Source organism: Buceros rhinoceros, unplaced genomic scaffold (genome assembly GCF_000710305.1).
Source record: "Buceros rhinoceros silvestris isolate BGI_N320 unplaced genomic scaffold, ASM71030v1 scaffold11012, whole genome shotgun sequence".
NCBI classification, from domain to species: domain Eukaryota; kingdom Metazoa; phylum Chordata; class Aves; order Bucerotiformes; family Bucerotidae; genus Buceros; species Buceros rhinoceros.
The window spans coordinates 8,741-9,451 of NW_010397164.1; the positions used below are offsets into that span (position 1 = coordinate 8,741).

Genomic DNA, 711 nt, shown 5'->3' on the forward strand with positions numbered 1-711 from the left:
TTGCAGGAGAGCAGGCCTGCCTCCTGCCATCCCTCCTCCCACCTGGCTGTGGTGCCCACCATGCCGCTCTGCCACACTCACTTGACTTTGTTGAATACAATGTCAACATCAGTGCTGGTCACTGACTTCCCATCCATCACCCTGCACTCTTTGCACATCTTGGAGAAGTTTTTCCCCGTCATGGTATCACCGCTGGCAGACGTGTCACCGTAGATTGCAAATTTACGGAAAGTGTTTTCCAGCTCTGACATCTTGCTGCTGTGGAGAAAAAAGGTTAGAAGGGAAGGAGCTGAGGACCATCTGGAGCTGCTGGACACGTGCATGTCCCACACACCCTGCATCCAACAGAGCAAAAGACACCACCCACAGTTATCTCTTCACCATGGGACAGCCATGATGAACCATGACTCAGTCATTGACACAGAGCACCAAGGATCCAGGCAGGATGGCGACACAGACGAGTTGGGACGTGAGGCAAGGCAAAGGGGGGCTGAAATAGGGGTACTGGGGTCAACTACTGATTGCTGCCTGTGAAGGAACCAGGAAGCAAAGCTCCTCAGCCTTTTTGAGGTTTCGGTTAAGACTGTCTCAGTCAAAAATACCTGCATTTTCAAGCAAAACTCAGGCAGGCTGTGCAGGGACGCTGTGTGCTGCGAGCATGAAGAGGACAGAGAAGGATTGCGGGTAGCCTTGCTGGGGGCCTCCCAGGAG

General features: G+C 53.2%; 1 protein-coding gene across 1 annotated transcript in view; it reads right to left on the reverse strand.

The window, feature by feature from the left end:
- Positions 1–251, reverse strand: part of TPPP2 (tubulin polymerization-promoting protein family member 2) — a 946-nt gene extending 695 nt beyond the window's left edge. The window contains exon 1 of the mRNA XM_010146145.1: positions 82–251. Within this exon, the coding sequence (XP_010144447.1) occupies positions 82–251 (170 nt within the window). The remainder of the gene's footprint in view (positions 1–81) is intronic.
- Positions 252–711: the final 460 nt, after the last annotated feature.